Source organism: Balaenoptera acutorostrata, chromosome 7 (assembly GCF_949987535.1).
Source record: "Balaenoptera acutorostrata chromosome 7, mBalAcu1.1, whole genome shotgun sequence".
Classification (NCBI taxonomy): domain Eukaryota; kingdom Metazoa; phylum Chordata; class Mammalia; order Artiodactyla; family Balaenopteridae; genus Balaenoptera; species Balaenoptera acutorostrata.
Window position 1 is genome coordinate 81,894,027 of NC_080070.1, and position 19,409 is coordinate 81,913,435.

Below are 19,409 nucleotides of genomic sequence, written 5' to 3' on the forward strand. Positions count from 1 at the left end.
TAAATAAATGGATGATAAAGAAATGAAGCACATTTTCCAAGGACATATTCTCCTGCAAGCAGAGATGGATGTGGATTAACAAAAGAAATAGAAAACTATCCCAAACTCCTGTTAGTAGGAAAACAAGGTTTTAACTTACAACACAGACTAGCTGTTTACACTGATCATAGTAATCATGTACTTGGAAAATTTCCTATTTCACTTTAAGCCTATATGAAAAGCCTAGACAGTAACTATGTCCACTTGCAGAATATAATTAAGAAAGGCCTGTTTCTATAGGAGAAGTTTTCATTCAGTACCCTTCACCAATAATTTATCAACATCAAAGAAAGGAGAAAGAAACCCATATATATCGACTGTCCATTACGTACTAGGAGTCATTTGATTCTTAGAGCAATTCTACTGATTTGTTGTTATCCCCATTTTACGCTTGAAGAAGTTGAGATGTAGAGAAATTGATTCATTTCACACACCATTATGAGTGTTTACTAAACAGGTGGCTAACACTGGCCTTGGCTCTGGGGTATCACAGTGACCAAGATGGAAAATGTCACGCCTCCCGTGGTACTTGCTTCTCATCAGAGGAGGAAGAAAATACACAAGTTAAGAAAAATACAAACAAGCCAAAACCAAGTAGCATTCATGCAATATTAAAATACTAAAAGGGAGTGATGCAGCTGGGAGTGTGTAAGTGGGAACTCTGGATTCCTTAGTCTGGGAAGACTTCACGGAGACAAGGTCCAAATGGAGGGAGGAGCTGGCACTGTGGAGGTCAGAGGGAGGCACGGAGGAGGCAGGAAGAAGAGTCACGGCAAAGGTCTAAAACCTGTGCCCTGGAGCTTTGTGAGCAAGGAAGAAAGTGGAGCAACATCTGGGGTGAGGTAGGCAACTGATAGATCACTCCACACTTGGATTTTAATCTGAGAACACTGAGAAACAGTTGGAGGGCTTTATGCAGAGGAAGGAACATTATGACCCAGTTAATTTTTTTTTAACATCTTTATTGGAGTATAATTGCTTTACAATGCTGTGTTAGTTTCTGCTGTATAACAAAGTGAATCAGCTACATGCATACATACATCCCCATATCCCCTCCCTCTTGCGTCTCCCTCCCTCCCACCCTCCCTATCCCACCCCTCTAGGTGGACACAAAGCACCGTGCTGATCTCCCTGTGCTATGCGGCTGCTTCCCACTAGCTATCTATTTTACATTTGGTAGTGTATTTGTGTTCATGCCACTCTCTCATTTCGTCCCAGCTTACCCTTCCCCCTCCCCATGTCCTCAAGTCCATTCTCTACGTCTGCATCTTTATTCCTGTCGTGCCCCTAGGTTCATGAGAACCATTTTCTTTTTTTAGATTCCATATATATGTGTTAGCACATATATTTGTTTTTCTCTTGCTGACTTACTTCACTCTGTATGACAGACTCTAGGTCCATCCCCCTCACTACAGATAACTCAATTTCGTTTCTTTTTATGGCTGAGTAATAGTCCATTGTATATATGTGCCACATCTTCTTTATCCATTCATCTGTCAGTGGACACTTAGGTTGCTTCCATGTCCTGGCTATTGTAAATAGTGCTGCACTGAACATTGTGGTACATGACTCTTTTTGAATTACGGTTTTCTCAGTATATATGCCCAGTAGTGGGATTGCTGGGTCATATGGTAGTTCTATTTTTAGTTTTTTAAGGAACCTCCGTACTGTTTTCGATAGTGGCTGTATCAATTTACATTCCCACCAACAGTGCAGGAGGGTTCCCTTTACTCCACACCCTCTCCGGCATTTATTGTTTGTAGAGTTTTTGATGATGGCCATTCTGACCTGTGTGAGGTGATACCTCATTGTAGTTTTGATTTGCATTTCTCTAATGATTAGTGATATTGAGCATCCTTTCATGTGTTTGTTGGCAATCTGTATGTCTTCTTTGGAGAAATGTCTATTTAGGTCTTCTGCCTATTTTTGGATTGGGTTGTTTGTTTTTCTGATACTGAGCTGCATGAGCTGCTTGTATATTTTGGAAATTAATTCTTTGTCTGTTGCTTTGCTTGCAAATATTTTCTCCCTTTCTGAGTGTTGTCCTTTCGTCTTGTTTATGGTTTCCTTTGGTGTGCAAAAGCTTTTAAGTTTCATTATGTCCTCTTTGTTTATTTTTGTTTTTATTTCCATTTCTCTAGGAGGTGGGTCAAAAAGGATCTTGCTGTGATTTGTGTCATAGAGTGTTCTACCTATGTTTTCCTCTAAGAGTTTTATAGTGTCCGGTCTTACATTTAGGTCTTTAATCCATTTTGAGTTTATTTTTGTGTATGGTGATAGGAAGTGTTCTCATTTCATTCTTTTACATGTAGCTGTCCAGTTTTCCCAGCACCACTTATTGAAGAGGCTGTCTTTTCTCCATGGTATATTCTTGCCTCCTTTATCAAAGATAAGGTGACCATATGTGTGTGGGTTTATCTCTGGGCTTTTTATCCTCTTCCATTGATCTATATTTCTGTTTTTGTGCCAGTACCATACCGTCTTGATTACTGTAGCTTTGTAGTGTCGTCTGAAGTCAGGGAGCCTGATTCCTCCAGCTCCGTTTTTCTTTCTCAAGATTGCTTTGGCTATTCAGGGTCTTTTGTGTTTCCGTACAAATTGTGCAATTTTTTGCTCTAGTTCTGTGAAAAATGCTATTGGTAGTTTGATACTGATTGCGTTGAATCTGTAGATTGCTTTGGGTAGTATAGTCATTTTCACAGTGTTGATTCTTCCAATCCAAGAACGTGGTATATCTCTCCATCTGTTTGTATCATTTTTAATTTCTTTCATCAGTGTCTTATAGTTTTCTGCATTCAGGTCTTTTGTCTCCTTAGGTAGGTTTATTCCTAGGTATTTTATTCTTTTTGTTGCAGTGGTGAATGGGATTGTTTCTTTAATTTCTCTTTCAGATTTTTCGTCATTAGTGTATAGGAATGCAAGAGATTTCTGTGCATTAATGCTGTATCCTGCAACTTTACCAAATTCATTGATTAGCTCTAGTAGTTTTCTGGTGGCATCTTTAGGATTCTCTATGTCCAGTATCATGTCATCTGCAAATAGTGACAGTTTTACTTCTTCTTTTCCTATTTGGATTCCTTTTATTTCTTTTTCTTCTCTGATTGCCATGGCTAAAACTTCCATAAGTATGTTGAATAATAGTGGTGAGAGTGGGCAACCTTGTCTTGTTTCTGATCTTAGAGGAAATGGTTTCAGTGTTTCACCATTGAGAATGATGTTGGCTGTGGGTGTGTCATACATGGCCTTTATTATGTTGAGGTAGGTTCCCTCTATGCCTACTTTCTGGAGAGTTTTTATCATAAATCAGTGTTGAATTTTGTTGAAAGCTTTTTCTGCATCTATTGAGATGATTATATGGTTTTTATCCTTCAGTTTGTTAATATGGTGTATCACATTGATTGATTTGCGTATATTGAAGAATCCTTGCATTCCTGAGATAAACCGCACTTGATCACGGTGTATGATCCTTTTAATGTGTTGTTGGATTCTGTTCGCTAGTATTTTGTTGAGGATTTTTGCATCTATGTTCATTAGTGATATCGGCCTCAGGCCAATATCACTGATGAACAAAGATTTTTGTGACATCTTTGTCTGGTTTTGGTATCAGGGTGATGGTGGCCTCGTAGAACGAGTTTGGGAGTGTTCCTCCCTGTACTATATTTTGGAAGAGTTCGAGAAGGATGGGTGTTAACTCTTCTCTAAATGTTTGATAAAATTCGCCTGTGAAGCCATCTGGTCCTGGACTTTTGTTTGTTGGAAGATTTTTAATCACAGTTTCAATATCAGTGCTTGTGATTGGTCTGTTTATATTTTCTATTTCTCCCTGGTTCAGTCTTGGAAGGTTGTGCTTTTCTAAGAATTTGTCCATTTCTTCCTTGCTGTCCATTTTATTGGCATATAATTGCTTGTGGTAGTCTCTCATGATCCTTTGTATTTCTGCAGTGTCAGTTGTTACTTCTCTTTTGTCATCTCTAATTCTGTTGATTTGAGTCTTCTCCCTTTTTTTCTTTATGAGTCTGGCTAATGGCTTATCAATTTTGTTTATCTTCTCGAAGAACAAGATTGTAGTTTTATTGATCTTTGCTATTGTTTCCTTCATTTCTTTTTCATTTATTTCTGATCTGATCTTTATGATTTCTTTCCTTCTGCTAACTTTGGGGTTTTTTTTTGTTCTTCTTTCTCTAATTGGTTTAGGTGTAAGGTTAGGTTGTTTATTTGAGATTTTTCTTGTTTCTTGAGGTAGGATTGTATTGCTATAAAGTTTCCTCTTAGAACTGGTTTTGCTGCATCCCATAGGGTTTGGGTGGTCGTGTTTTCTTTCTTTCTTTCTTTCTTTTTTTTTTTTTTTTTAGGAATTTTCTATTTTCTTTAATAAAAGTGGTTTCAGGAGTTCAGACTCTAGATTCCTATTGGCGGTCGTGTTTTTATTGTCATTTGTTTCTACGTATTTTTTGATTTCCTCTTTGATTTCTTCAGTGATCTCTTGGTTATTTAGTAGCATATTGTTTAGCCTCCATGTGTTTGTATTTTTTACAGTTTTTTTTCCTGTAATTGATATCTGGTGTCATAGCATTGTGATTGGAAAAGATACTTGATACGATTTTAATTTTCTTAAATTTGCCAAGGCTTGATTTATGACCCAAGATATGATCTATCCTGGAGAAAGTTCCATGAGTACTTGAGAAGAAAGTGTATTCTGTTGTTTCTGGATGGAGTGTCCTGTAAATATCAATTAAGTTCGTCTTGTCTAATGTGTCATTAAAACTTTTGTTTCCTTATTTATTTTCATTTCAGATGATCTGTCCATTGGTGAAAGTGAGATGTCAAAGTCCCCTACTATTATTGTGTCACTGTTGATTTCCCCTTTTATGGCTGTTAGCATTTGCCTTATGAATTGAGGTGCTCCTATGTTGGGTACATAAATATTTACAATTGTTTTATCTTCGTCTTGGATCTATCCCTTGATCATTATGTAGTATCCTTCTTTGTCTCTTGTAATAGTCTTTATTTTAAAGTCTATTTTGTTTGATATGAGAATTGCTACTCCAACTTTCTTTTGATCTCCATTTGCATGGAATATCTTTTTCCATCCCCTCACTTTCAGTCTGTATGTGTCCCTAGATCTGAAGTGGGTCTCTTGTAGACAGCATATATACGAGTCTTGTTTTTGTATCTATTAAGCCAGTCTATGTCTTTTGGTTGGAGCATTTAATCCATTTACATTTAGGGTAATTATTGATATGTATGTTCCTATTCCCATTTTCTTAATTGTTTTGGGTTTTTTTTTGTAGGTCTTTTTCTTCCCTTGTGTTTCCATCCTAGAGAAGTTCCTTTAGCATTTAGAAGTTCCTTTAAAAGTTCCTTTAGGTCTTTTTCTTCCCTTATGTTTCCTTCCTAGAGAAGTTCCTGTTGTAAAGCTGGTTTGGTGGTGCTGAATTCTCTTAACTTTTGCTTGTCTGTAAAGGTTTTAATTTCTTCTTCGAATCTGAATGAGATCCTTGCTGGGTAGGGTAATCTTGGTTGTAGGTTTTTCCCTTTCATCATTTTAAATATGTCCTGCCACTCCCTTCTGGCTTTCAGAGTTTTGCTGACAGATCAGCTGTTAACTTTATGGGGATTCCCTTGTATGTTATTTGTTGCTTTTCCCTTGCTGCTTTTAATATTTTTTCTTCGTATTTAATTTTTGGTAGTTTGATTAGTATGTGTCTTGACGTGTTTCTCCTTGGATTTATCCTGTATGGGACTCTCTGTGCTTCCTGGACTTGATTTCCTTTCCCATGTTAGGGAAGTTTTCAACTATAATCTCTTCAAATATTTTCTCAAACCCTTTCTTTTTCTCCTCTTCTTCTGGGACCCCTATAATTCAAATGTTGGTCTATTTAATGTTGTCCCAGAGGTCTCTGAGAGTGTCCTCAACTCTTTTCATTCTTTTTATTTTGCTCTGTGGTAGTTATTTCCACTATTTTATCTTCCAGGTCACTTATCTGTTCTTCTGCCTCAGTTATTCTGCTATTAATTCCTTCTGGAGAATATTTGGTTTCATTTATTGTGTTGTTCATCATTGTTTGTTTGCTTTTTAGTTCTCCTAGGTCCTTGTTAAACGTTTCTTGTATTTTCTCCATTCTTTTTCCAAGATTTTGGATCATCTTTGCTGTCATTACTCTGAATTCTTTTTTAGGTAGACTACCTATTTCCTCTTCATTTGTTTGGTCTGGTGGGTTTTTACCTTGCTCCTTCATCTGCTGCATATTTCTCTGTCTTCACATTTTGTTTAACTTACTGTGTTTGGGGTTTCCTTTTTGCAGCCTGTAGGTTCATAGTTCCCGTTGTTTTTTGGTGTCTTCCCCCAGTGGGTGAGGTTGGTTCAGTGGCTTGTGTAGGCTTCCTGATGGAGGGGACTGGTGCCTGTGTTCTGGTGGATGAGGCTGGATCTTGTCTTTCTGGGGGTCAGGACCACATCTGGTGGTGTGCTTTGTGGTGTCTGTGACCTTATTATGATTTTAGGCAACCTCTCTGCTAATGGGTGGGGTTGTGTTCCTGTCTTGCTAGTTGTTTGGCATGGGGCGTCCATCACTGGAGCTTGCTAGCCATTGGGTGGAGCTGGGTCTTAGTGTTGAGGCAGAGATCTCTGTGAGAGCTCTCGCCGATTGATATTACGTGGGGCCAGGAGGTCTCTGGTGGTCCAGTGTCCTGAACTCGGCTCTCCCACCTCAGAGGCTCAGGCCTGACACCATGCCAGAGCACCAAGACCCTGTCAGCCACACGGCTCAGAAGAAAAGGGAGAAAAAGGGAAAGAAAAAAAAAAAAGTAAAAATTAAAAGTATTTTTTAAATTATTAAAATTAAAAAAAAAAAGAGAGCCACCCAGCCAATAAACAAATCCAGCAAGGATAACAAGCACTAAAAAGTAAACTAAGATAAACATAAAAATGAGAAACAAATCAGTCGTAGACAGCAAACCCCCAGCCTACAGTTGCTCCTAAAGTCCACCACCTCAATTTTGGGACGATTCATTGTCTATTCATGTATTCCACAGATGCAGGGTACATCACATTGACTGTGGGGATTTAGTCCACTGCTCCTGAGGGTGCATGGAGAAATTTCCCGTTCTCTTCTTTGTTTACACAGGTCCTGGGGTTCAGGTTTGGTTTTGGCCCCGCCTCTGCACGTAGGTCACCCTCAGGAATCTGTTCCCCACCCAGATAAGAGGGGGTTAAAGCAGCAGCTGATTAGGGTGCTCTTGCTCACTCAGGCTTGGGGGGAGGGAGAGGTACAGTAGTCACAGTTGGAATGCGGGGCAAGCCTGCAGTGGCAGAGGCCAATGTAATGTTGCAACAGCCTGAGGCACGCCATGTGTTCTCCCGGGGAAGTTGTCCCTGGATCGCGGGACCCTGGCAGTGGCGGGCTGCACAGGCTATCCAGGGTGGGGGGTGTGGATAGTGACCTGCGCTTGCACACAGGATTCTTGGTGGCTGCAGCAGCAGCATTAGTGTTTAATGTCCGTCTCTGGGGTCTGAGCTGATAGCAGTGGCTCATGCCTGTCTCTGGAGCTCACTTAGGTTGTGCTCTGCCTTCTGTAGGCACACAGGGAAGGAATCCCTTCTCCTCACACACCCCGAAACAATGGTCTCTTGCCTCTTTGACAGGTCCTGACTTTTTTCCGGACTCCCTCCTGGCTAGCTGTGGTGCACTAACCCTCTCAGGCAGTCTTCATGCAGCCAACCCCTGTCCTCTCCCTGGGATCTGACCTCAGAAGCCCGAGCCTCAGCTCCCAGCCCCCACCCACCCCGGTGGGTGAGCAGACAAGCCTCTCAGGCTTGTGAGTGCTGGTCGGCACCGGTCCTCTGTGCGGGAATTTCTCCGCTTTGCCCTCTGCACCCCTGTTGCTGCACCCTCCTCTGTGGCTCTGAAGCTTCCCCTTGACCCCCCGTCTCCGCCAGTGAAGGGACTTCCTAGTGTGTGGAAACTTTTCTTCCTTCTCAGTTCCCTCCCAGAGGTGCAGGTCCTGTCTGTATTCTTTTGTCTCTGGTTTTTCATTTTTCTTTTGCCCTACCCAGGTATGTGGGGAGTTTCTTGCCTTTTGGGAAGTGTGGGGTCTTCTGCCAGCATTCAGTAGGTGTTCTGTAGGAGTTGTTCCACATATAGATGTATTTTTGATGTATTTGTGGGGAGGAAAGTGATCTCCACGTCTTACTCCTCTGCCATCTTGAAGGTCCTTCCCCCGACACCCCCAGTTAATATTTTTAAAGGCTACTCTTTTTAAACCAATTGGATGGAACGGAGAGTTGGGGAGAGTAGAAGCAGGAAAATCGGAAGCCGTTTCACTGGTCCAGTTGAGTAGTTGTAGTGAGATGTTGAGGACCGATAGTATGGCATTCAGGGAAAGGAGAATCAGGACAAATCCTAGATTTTTGGCAAGATCCGAAGAACCATTTATTGAGAGTGGAAGCCTGAGAGAGGAGTTGGTTTGTAGGTAGAAATCAAGAGTTATTCTTCATTTGCTCAAGTGGAAAAACTAGTTTGTTAGAGTCCAGGAGAAGATGGCAAGTAAATAAATATGGATTTGGGGGTCAATATAGGAGGCAAGAAATTGAGTATCATATTACTTTGAAGAATTTCAGTTATCAAATATTTGAACCAGTGTATGAGGAAGTAAAAATTCGATTCCAGTTTTAGTTAATTTGCTTGTTTGTTGTTATGTGATGGAGTATTTATTAGAGAAAACATTATAGACCAATGATCAATAAAGTTGTTATAGAAAGGTACAGAATTTCAACAAAAACATAAAAATTTACGTGTGGGGGAAATGGGTGAATGTGTTCAAAAGGTACAAACTTCCAGTTATAAATAAGTCACGGAGATGTAATGTAGAGCCTGGTGTCTATAGTTAACAGTACCGTATTGTATCAGTATATTTGCAAGTTGATAAGAGAGTAGATCTTAAAAATTCTCATCATAAGAAAAAAAATTATAACTATGTGAAATGATGGATATTAACTAAACTTATTGTGATAATCATTTCACTATATACCTATATCAGATCGTTATGTTGCATACCTTGAACTAACCCAATGTTACATTTCACTTATATCTCAATAAAACTGGGGGAAAAAGCCCATAAAATTTATGCTATGTATTAGCAAGTTATATTAGTCTAACATTTAAAATGATCAACTACAAAATGAAAAAGTGGCTGATAGACCTAGTCACCTTCTTAGCATGACCTAACTTCAATTAAACATATAGCCTGTATAAAATGTATTCGTTTTATGGCATAGAGCACTTCTGGGTCAAGATAATATTGAAATATATTTATAATTTAATAGCTAATTATGCTAATTACCTGGAGGGGTTGTGTATACCTTAGCCAACTTTGTTCAAAAATCAAAAGTATCTTACAAAAAGCAGTTTTTTGTGGGGTGTAGTTTGAGTGACAGGAGTCAGGATTGTTCAGTGTGTGTTAGAGGAAATGCATTATGAAGTACTGTTGCTCGCTTATTTTAAATCCAATTCTAAGACAGAATACAGTGTAAATATATAGAACAGTTGTGTTTTATTATTCAAGTTTTAAATATTAAATGAGAGCCAATCCATAGTGAAATGATATAATCCAGAAAAAGTGGCTTTTAAGATATTACTGTAAAATGAATGCTATTTATACGTCTCACATTAAGAAATAAGTAACAAATAACTAAATGAAATCAAAGCTTTATTATCACAGATAATTTCATAGATTGTATGAAAATATTTTGAAAGGAAGAAGTTCAGATGATGATCAAACCTATAGCACACTATGATAATGCTTAGAGCACTTCGTTGGACTTCTAGGAACATGTTTCCTTTCATACCCCTCCTCTCGATAAGTTTTAAATGACTAACAGTATAGAAATCATTACGGTATTTCACACATATTCTTGGCTTTGTTAACTTCTGCTCTGACTGAACATTTAAAACATCTTGTAGATTACTTGTTACTTAGAATTTTGGAATTCTTGTAAACAAGTGTCCGGAAATCAACACAGAGTCAAGTTAAGAAGAGTAGGGTTGAAAGGTCAGTTTTGAGTGAGTCATTTTTCCCCTCCATGTGAAAGAAGCTTTCTCATTGGCTAGTGTTCAATAAAAGCCTGACTATAAGTAAAAATTGACCTCCACAGTAGTGGCCTTGGGAAACTGCATGTTAAGCACAACATTTCTGATATTTTATAGTAGTGAATAAATTATTAAGAAAATATTATGCCTCTTAATATAACTCCTAGTTAATCTGTGTATGAGAAAGGGTTGTGGATTTGGGAATCATGAGTGACTGGAAATAATTGTTAAAGCAAAACCAAATGAGTAAAAATGGATTCAATGGGGATCTTCAAAAATGGAGGTATAGGAAAAATCCAGAGGAAGTCTGAAGGGGATTGGAGTCTGAAGAGGCCAGTTGGAAAACATGGCCCTGAAGGCAGGGAAGATGGATGAGGAAAAAGTCTGGATCAACCATAGTCTCCTTAGGGAGGAGGAAACATCTCATAAAGGCCTCTGGCTGTAAAACCACTGTCACCGCCCCAACGGTGGCACCTCCACTGTGGCCAAGGCTCCGCCTTTCCTGACCCACGTAGGGCTCCCCAGCTGAACAGCTGTGCCTGGGAGTTTGTTGACACCCAGTTCAGCCTCCGGGAGACCGAGCATGTTCCTTGATTTATAACATTTTTTTGTTGAACTGTTAATGACAAACTGGTTAATTACCCTGGATAATCAAGAATTAACTCTACTTACTAAAGCAAAACTATAACACATTAAAAATATGTTTCTAACATGGTTGAAGCACAAATTTCTACATTTAAGAACCTTGCCTCCTTCATCTCTCAACCATGATGTCACAAAACATAAAACTTAACAGTTTAAACATTTCTTAAATTCAGATGTTGACAAAGCACCTTTAATCCTGTGGAAAAATAGGCAATGGACATAAAGAGAAAAATGACAAAAAGTGACAATAAGGTACTCTGAGATATAGGAAAGGATGCTTAACTTCATCCATAATAAGAAAATTAATTTGTATTTCCACAATCAGATCTGCAAAAACCCTAAATTTTAATAACATACTGTTCTCTTAGGTGATGCGCGACAGTCACTCTCACATATAGTAGTAGAATATTAAACTGATATAATTCCCATGGAGGCACATTGGCAGTATCTGTAAAAATTTACGAACTCATGTATCTTTAGGCCCAGTAACTCCACTCTAAAAAGTGGAATGTATATTACAAATATATTTTCACATATATGAATTGGCATATATTCATGTATACACATTGTTAGCACTGTTTTTTAAACCATTTTTTAAAATTGAAGTGTAGTTAATTTACCATGTTGCATTAGTTTCAGGTGTACAGCAAAGCGATTCAGTTATACATTTATATATATATTCTTTTTCATATTCTTTTCTATTATAGGTTATTACAAGATATTGCATATAGTTCCCTGTGCTATACAGTAGGTCCTTGTTGTTTATGTTTTGTATATAGTAGCTTGTATCTGCTAATCCCAAGTTCCTAATTTATCCCTCCTCCACCCCCTTTCCCCTTTGGTAACATAAATTTGTTTTCTATGTCTGTGAGTCTTTCTGTTTTGTAAAGAAGTTCATTTATATCATTTTTTTTTAGATTCCACAGATAAGTGATATCATGTGTGGTGCTGTTTTTAATAGCAAAAATTTATAAGAATGCAGTGCCTGCCAATAGCTGATTCATAAAGTGGGATATTATGCAACTGTATCCTCTCTGAGTTTTGGTACAGAAAGACTTTTAAAGTATATAAAGTGAAGAAAAGCAAAGTAAACAACAGAGCTTATATTATGATTCCTTTTATATACAAAAAGTTAGGAAAGTATTAAACACCTATATATTTACCTTATTTGTTGTGTAGGTGTAAGAAACTCTGGAGGAATACTCAAGAAAGTAGACAGGGTTTGACCCTTCAGGGTGAAGGAGTGAGAAGTGTACAGGGGGAGTGAGAACTGTACAGGGAGAGTGAGGCCAGATGGAAGGGAATCTATCATTTTAAATCTTTATATTCTTTCTGGTTCTGAACCATAAAAAATATTTTCTTAAAAAAAAAAAAAGTAAACCTGCCTGATTCTTTCCAGTATGTAAGCCTGAAAAAACTTACCTCTAAAATTGATTTACAGAAATAAAATGAAGAATGCAAAAATCTGATTTGTGTTATTTTTACATAATTACATTGATTTTTAGTATCCCTCTGAAACCCCAGATCTAGTACCTAATGCAGAGCATCTCAGTATGCATTGAATGTTTCATCAAAATGAATTACAATCTGTTATCCCAATCCTAAACAGCTTAAATTTTAAAAAAGACTTTTACCGTATTGTGTAAAATTTGATACCTAGCTTTCTTCCACTTAATCTTTCAGGTCTCTGCCTTCACAGTGCACCATGCTTTACTACTATCATTCTCCTCACCTGCTTATAATATATATATATATATATTTTTTTCTCCATCCCTTTTATATAACTTTTGCCCCCTGCTGGCAATTATGCCCATCAAAACCAATTGGTATTTTTAAAATAAATCCAGTCATGTACTTGCTCTTAAAACCTTTGAGGGCCTTTCCATTATATTTAGAATAACATGTCCTAGTTTACAAGGCCCCAAAGGAATGTTGAATGAAGGACACAGGGTGGTCCCAGGTCAGGGTCCCTCTGGCCTTCAGGCTCAGCTTCGGAAGCTGTTCACTTAGGACTTGCTCCTTTGGTCTCCACTGGAATAAAATGTAATTAAACATTTAGGAGGCAATCAAAAATTGTTAAATCATTGACTTTTATGGAGTAGCACTTTATATTCTATGATTTTGTTCAGTTCAATGATTTAAGTATGTGCACTCACACACATAGAGTACATGCATGGACGGTGATTCTGTGTACCCTTTGTCCCATGGTGCCCTTGTGTGCGTGCACGAGTTCATTGACCTGTAAGGCAGAACATCGTGTATAATACTGAATAATGATAATTTATGTAAGATAGGAACATAAGGAATATTAAAATTCTGACACTATTATTTTTCTTGACCAAGGAAATAAAAGGCTGTTTAATGCCTAGGCTATTCATGTGTACTTTTGAACTTTTTCTGCTTTTGTTGGAAGCAGTTTATGATTAAAAGTTGGAACACCACAATGCCTGTTGTGGACCTTTGACTTGTAAGAAAGATAGAAATCTAAAAGTTCAGAAGGTGCCTGAAAGGCTGGCCACAGTCCCTTGCTGGAAAGACCAATTAGGAAGCCCTGTTTACACTTTAAAAAAAGTTAATTGCTTATTTCTTTACCACTCTGTTTCAACGTTATTACAAGCCATTAGTGAGTATTGATCAGGTCTGTCAAAATCATCAAAGCATGCAGTAAGAAACCTTTTCCTTTGGAATTGTTAAGAAGTTGAAGAAATTTCTAACCTTTATTTCTACATTTCATTTTCTTTAATAATGCTGACTTTGTGTGTGATTCAATATTTTATTGTTGAATTAACTTTAAGACATTGAGCAAAAGAATTGATTTGGAAAATAATAAAAAGTTTAAAGTCCTGGGTCTCAGGAAGTCACTACTTTGCAGGTGACTGGTAGAAGTATGCATTCAAAAAAGGAAACACCCATCCTTAGGAGATCTATTTTTTGTTTGAGAACTTAAAAATATGTACTCTGTCCTCCCCCACCTTGTACATGGATGTGTGGAATTTAAATATATTTTGACAAAGTGAGGGGAACTGTCTCTATATTATATTGATGTCAGTGAGTTTTAAAACTATTTCCCTTGCAGTTTTAAAAGAAAGACCATGAGAGGAAATGACTAAATCCTCTGAGTATGCCTTCATTGACAGCTGATAATTAGCAGGCAGCTTAGCAATAATAATTAGTTCCCTCTTGAGAAAATTTCCGGATGAACCCTGAGTTGGTGCATCCCAGTTTAGTCTTGTTTCTTTGTCCACTGCCTCCCCCAAGTAATTCGTGTTATTTTTAGAGTAGGAAGAACTCAAGATGAGCTTCCTCCGTTTACCCGAGTCAGCACTGTCCATTATTTGCAGTGTGTTTTCTGGAGATTACCTGAGATTAGAGTTTCTTTGTCCCCCTCTTCCTGTATGTTTTCTGATTCTTTCATCTAAGCAGCTTGCAGCAGTGCAGAGGGATAAATAAGTCAGCCATTGCTTGGTAAATACGCCAAGTCCACGGACTATAATTTGGTGCTAAGACCAGTATTATGACTTAAAATGCTGGCTCTAAAACTAAAAAGAGGAAATATTCGTAAAGAAGGAGGGAAGCTTCCTGCTTGAGGTTTTTGTTTTGTTTTGTTTGCCTAAGTATATACCAAAAAATTTTTCAATTCATTTTGAAACGCTATCACAAGTTACCTACAAACATTTCAGTTTTCTTAAAGTAAGATGTATAAAACTGAAAATGTCATCAATTAATAAAGCAACATGAACACATCTGTAGTTATTTGAGACAGCTTTTTAAATACATATGAAAGGTAATTAAAATTTGATATTAACCTAAATTTTCCTCTTGATGTTCTTGCTGTTGAATTGTTTTGAATTATATCAATCCCAGCTATTGAATATTGGGAAAACCTTCCGTTTTACTTTATTATTAATATCAAGTTCTGCAAAAATGTATTCAAGTTTAGAAACATTATAATCCCTTAATAGACTAGACTTTTCTTAGTTGCTTCTATAGGGAGTTTTCTATATAAGGCTACGGAGTCACTGTTTATAAGGAACAAGCTTTTAACAAGTCAAACAATCTTGATGCTCTTTGTCTCTGGGGACCAGAATTGGGGGTGACTAAGCTCTGTGAGTATACAGTGGTGATAAACACCCCATCTCACATGGATCATTAATAGCAAAGCTCTCTAGTCAACCTCTTATTCAAATTTTGGCACCAACAATGACCAAATAACCTTAGCTGTGCACTGAATCTCTTAAAAACTCTCTTTTTGCAATTAGAAAACAGAGGTAGTTATAGGTCCTACCTCGTGGAAGTGCCCATGATTAAATGAGATGTTTAGCCAAATATCTGGGCAACCCTGATCTAGTCAAGTTGAGACCTAAAATCGATCATCACATCAAGCAGTACTGTTAAGCAATTGATATAGTTTTTCTCTTGTATTATAGGGACTTTTAATTTGAATTTTAAGAAGCCTGGGGTCAATTTTGATACTCACTTTAACAGTGTATAGGATATTAGAGAATAACTTTCACTTAATAGCATCTATTCCAGCGTTCCCATCTTATTTTCTTTGTTTTTTATTTCCCTTCATTTTAGCACCCCTAGCAATATATTTGTTTGTTCAACTGAATATATTTGTATGAGTCATCTCAGATCCTTTTTGGAAAGATGCAAGTTAAATAAATAAATAAAAGTAGAAAATTAGAGTTAGTATTAAAGCATAACTATGCACAACCTTTAAAAAATGTTTCTATTTTAGAATGCCTCTGTGTCTGTTATTCCAGATATATGTCTAAAACACAAATATTTACACATAACGGGTACTTTTAACCTTTCCTGACTTAAAGTCAAGGATGTTGGAGAATCATAGACAGTGGTTAGTACCTTGATTCTGAAATTTCCACTGAAAAGTCTGAACTTCTTAGGAATCAGTCGTTGGCATTATTCTGTTGGATGGTGATGGTCAAAGTGGAGAGTTGCAGAAACATTCAATGCACAGCTCTCATATTGGGAACATGTTTAAAGAAAACTGCAGTCTATTTATTGGATCCTATATTTTTGAAAAATAAGTTAGGAATTATCCCAGGAAGTGTCTTCGTAAGTGAAATGAAATTTCTTAACTTACTGCCTAAGGCATGTACATATTCAATTTTATGTATCCAAACATATCTTGACAGCAATTTCCTCTGAGGTGATATGAATGAATCAAAATAAATTAGCTGCAAAATTCCTGATAACCTAAAAGTATTCCCTGACCCTATAATCATTTAAATATATGAAAAGTCATAAATGAATATTTTAACTACTTCCTTTTAGGCAAGCTTAAATAAGGGTCGTGGGATATGTAGACTTGTTCATTGATCACTCCCTCCATTTGTTAAGATTCCAAAAAATACAGATTCAGCACTGTACTTTGAAAGGCCGTAGAATATCTGTGGTTGGGTTTGTTTATTTTTTTTGACAATGTTTTATCACCTCCATTTTAGAAATGCAATTTAGTCAAAGAATTAATAATTTTGAGTGTACAAGGGTGATTAAGACATGAGGAAACCAATCTAAAGAGGTTAAGTGGTTGTTCACAGTTACTCAGGTAATTAATGGCAAAGCCAAGACCAGAACCTGGTTTCATTATGGCATACACATCTGTTGTACTTTGATTCTCATTTTTGTTTTTTTTTTGTAATTTGAGTGAATTTTCATTGTAATAGTATATAGCTGTAGGATAGTCATTTATTCTCTGGGCACCTGAGTTTCTTCATAAGTAAAGTAAAGGACAGTGGTAATTCAAACGGTTACACTGTGGTTGTTTACTGTGGTGGAAAAAAAATTGATACATGTAAAGGCTGTAAGAAATGAACATTTAAAAAATTTGCATTTGTTGAAATTTTTCCCTTTGCATTTTCCAGTCTACATCTCCACAAGAACATGAGTTCATCTTTGTGGTCGCATGGGATAGACTTCTTCATAGAGATAGGAAGATGGGTCAGAATAAAATTTGATTAGAAGAAAATAAGACTGATGGGCCGGTAGTTAGTCTCTATTACTGACAAACAGGAGCGATGACCTTTAGACTATAAAAATTATAGTAAGCATAGTATGCATTGCAGAAGTTGGCAAGTCATAAAAACAAGTAGAAGTTTTGATGTCTATATCTCTTTGTATATACAGAGGTAATGAGGTCCTAATGACTCATTGGGAAAAAGCAAGGTCATTCCATCCCTAGATGGAATTCATTTATGGAGTGCCTCCTTTACTGGATGAGCTGCCTCTCTTTCCAATTCATACTTTTAAAAATTGGCACTGACTACTCCACTGTGGCAACACTTTAGGGTAGCGCCCTCATGTTTGATTCCTTTCATGGCTTTCTCTCATTTTCCAGCCAACTTATTCTCCTAAGCTTTGTACACTACTGTGTTTGGTAAGTCTGTAGTTTAGAGACCTGCTAATTCTAGCTAGTGTATAACCATTCTTTGAACAGTTGAATCTTTTCAGATAATGATTTCACCATGCATAATGCTTGAGGAATTTTAGCAACATACTAGAATAACTGGGGAGGCTTTTCTGGAAAATACTCCACTTAGCAGTCCTGATGTAAAACCATAAGTGATTACATGTGAAGACAAGGTGTAATGGCAGTGGAGAGCTCTGATTTATATTTTTGTTATGGTATTGAATCCCTAAAATACGCATCTCTGTTTGTGAATGCCTAGTTAAGAAGGAAAACAATGTGATTCTACCTTGACAAAATTACTGAGTGGGAAAAATTTGTCTTCCAGGATTCAAGAACCCCTAATCTCTCAAATTCCTATTATCATCTTCCCTAAATAAAGCACATTATTATTATTTCCATCTGTCCCTCAAAACTTTAAGTTCTTTATTTAGGTGAATGGTCAAATGATTCAGTATCACAAGTTTTACCTTTAAAATAATTTAATAATTTGATGTTAGCAAAATTGGTTGTTTTAACTGAAGGTTTAAAGTTAGCCCCATTCCACAAAACTTTGGACATCAACAGTTTCGGAGTAGAGAAATAGAAGTTAATACATTCGTAATAGAGGGGAAAAGATACTCCATTTCTCTTTTCTCAGAAACAGGCAGTGTAAGAGTGGGCAGAGTGCTATGGATTTGTCATATTTCATACTGCTGTCTGGGTTTGAGTGTTCTGGTTACCAGTATTTCACCTTCTTTGTCAGATGCATTAGGAGCTGACCTTTGGGAAATGAAGTTATCTTCTACCTTGTCAGTATTTCCAAGGAGCCTCTTTAAGAAATCTTCAGCATGCAGGGTTTCGTATTAATTCTTTCTCATCCTCAAAGGCTCTCACATTATCATTTACCAACCTTAAGTAGTGAACTGCCATATGCAATTAAATAGCTTCAACAAACAAATACACACATATGAGAGGTTTGCCAGATTCTGGCTTTCTAAAATTAAATGTATGTTAACTAAAACAAATAATTTGTAATTTCTGAAGTAGGGGTGAATGCATAAACACCAGCCCGAATCACAGTGGTAGAAAGTAGATCCCCATCAGTTTTAACAGTCATTCCCACTGTACTGAATACTACCACATTAACAACCCTGATAGTTTCCATTCTTGGACAATTTGATTTTGGACGTGACTTTCAAAACCAGTTTCAAGTGGAAACATTTTTTCTGAGTTGTTGTTCATCTGGAATTAAATGGACTTGCTTTGGGAATATTTATTGTAGAATTGGGATTTTTGTTATACATAGAAAAGTAAATATAAAAGTCATAATGGAATGACTTTTCCGTGTAGCACTTTACATTAAAGTTTGTGAAAAATAATTCTTTCTGTATTTAAAAACATAGGATATTCACCTTACCTATTAAGTTGAATCGAAGCTTTTCATTTAATAAACTTATAAAAGATGTTAGTTTGTGCACATCACAACTTATTTCCATTATAATTTTTTTTACACACTGAACAAATATTTAAAAATTTTTTTCCAGTTTTATTGAATTATAGTTGATGTATAATGTTGTATTAGTTTAAGGTTATGACATTGATTTGATATATGTACATATCAAGAAATGATTACCACAATAAGTTTAGTTAATATCCATCACCTGACATAGTTAGAATATTTTTCTGTTGATTCGAACTTTTAAGATCTACCATCTTAGCAACTTTCAAATACACAACTAAGTATTGTTGATGCACTATATATTTTTAATCTTTTTGAGTAATAAATTTTAAAGACTTTGTATTTATGATAAAATGAATGTTAATTGCACAGTATTAATAGGTATGAAAATAGAGCCATGAGAAAAGTGTTATAAAGGTATTTGTATTTTCTCTTGTGTTTAGTGTACATTTTCTTTTGCATTTCAGAGCTCTTGGATCTAAACAGAACGTCAGTCTTTCATAGCCCTTTTGGATTTCTTGATCTCCAGACAATGCTGCTGGATGAATATCAAGAGAGACTCTTCGTGGGAGGCAAGGATCTTGTGTATTCCCTCAGCTTAGAACACATCAGCAGTGACTATAGAGAGGTATGGAAACAGCAAACTATATTTCAGGAGAGAAAGAAAAGGAGTAAGGGAGGTATCTTCTTGCGTGGGTGTTACTTGGATTAGATCTTTCATTGTCTTGGCCATTTAACATTCTGAGTGATAATATTACTGAAATAA

The 19,409-nt window shown here is 36.8% G+C and overlaps 1 protein-coding gene across 1 annotated transcript in view; it reads left to right on the plus strand.

The window, feature by feature from the left end:
• Positions 1–19,409, plus strand: part of SEMA3E (semaphorin 3E) — a 266,308-nt gene that overhangs the window by 132,561 nt on the left and 114,338 nt on the right. Inside the window, exon 2 of the mRNA XM_007170272.2 lies at positions 19,111–19,271. Coding sequence (XP_007170334.1) covers positions 19,111–19,271 — 161 coding nt within the window. The remainder of the gene's footprint in view (positions 1–19,110; positions 19,272–19,409) is intronic.